General features: G+C 41.3%; 1 protein-coding gene across 1 annotated transcript in view; it reads left to right on the top strand.

Annotated features, from left to right (window-relative positions):
• The window catches only part of FAM173B (family with sequence similarity 173 member B), a 2,306-nt gene extending 1,854 nt beyond the window's left edge, over window positions 1-452 (top strand). Inside the window, exon 2 of the mRNA XM_011386933.2 lies at window positions 220-452. Within this exon, the coding sequence (XP_011385235.2) occupies window positions 220-417 (198 nt within the window). The 3' untranslated portion in view covers window positions 418-452. The remainder of the gene's footprint in view (window positions 1-219) is intronic.
• The last annotated feature ends 6 nt before the right edge of the window (window positions 453-458 follow it).

Here is a 458-nt window from a genome sequence, read left to right as displayed (position 1 = left end):
AAAACATGAAAACCGAGTTTAAATTGGCTGGCATTATCTTGCCCATAGAGCTATATGACTTTAGGGATCTATCTTCAAGTGCTGTCTTGAATGAAGGAGGAGCCTTTCGATGGGCCGTTTTACGATTATAGAGAATGTGAAATGGGAAGTATTCATATCCTTTGACCGTGTAAGTTGATGCTTTTCTTACCCTGAGTAAACACTGGCCTCTTTCTGCAGGTGATAGCAGCTGCAAAGGAAGGCTTCGTGGCTGCGGGTTATGAATTAAACCCATGGCTGGTTTGGTACTCCAGGTACCGTGCTTGGCGAGAAGGGGTACAGGATTTGGCCACATTTTATATTTCAGACTTGTGGAAGGTATGTAAGGCAGAGAGCGGGCCTAGAAACTCCAACCAAAACTTTGTAATTCATAATTAGTATGGTTGAAAACTGAAAAATAATTAAAATACAAGTGTATA

This window comes from Pteropus vampyrus, unplaced genomic scaffold, assembly GCF_000151845.1.
Source record: "Pteropus vampyrus isolate Shadow unplaced genomic scaffold, Pvam_2.0 Scaffold12705, whole genome shotgun sequence".
NCBI classification, from domain to species: Eukaryota; Metazoa; Chordata; class Mammalia; order Chiroptera; family Pteropodidae; genus Pteropus; species Pteropus vampyrus.
The sequence above is the reverse complement of the archived record's forward strand: the minus strand, read 5'-3'. Positions and strand labels throughout refer to the sequence as shown.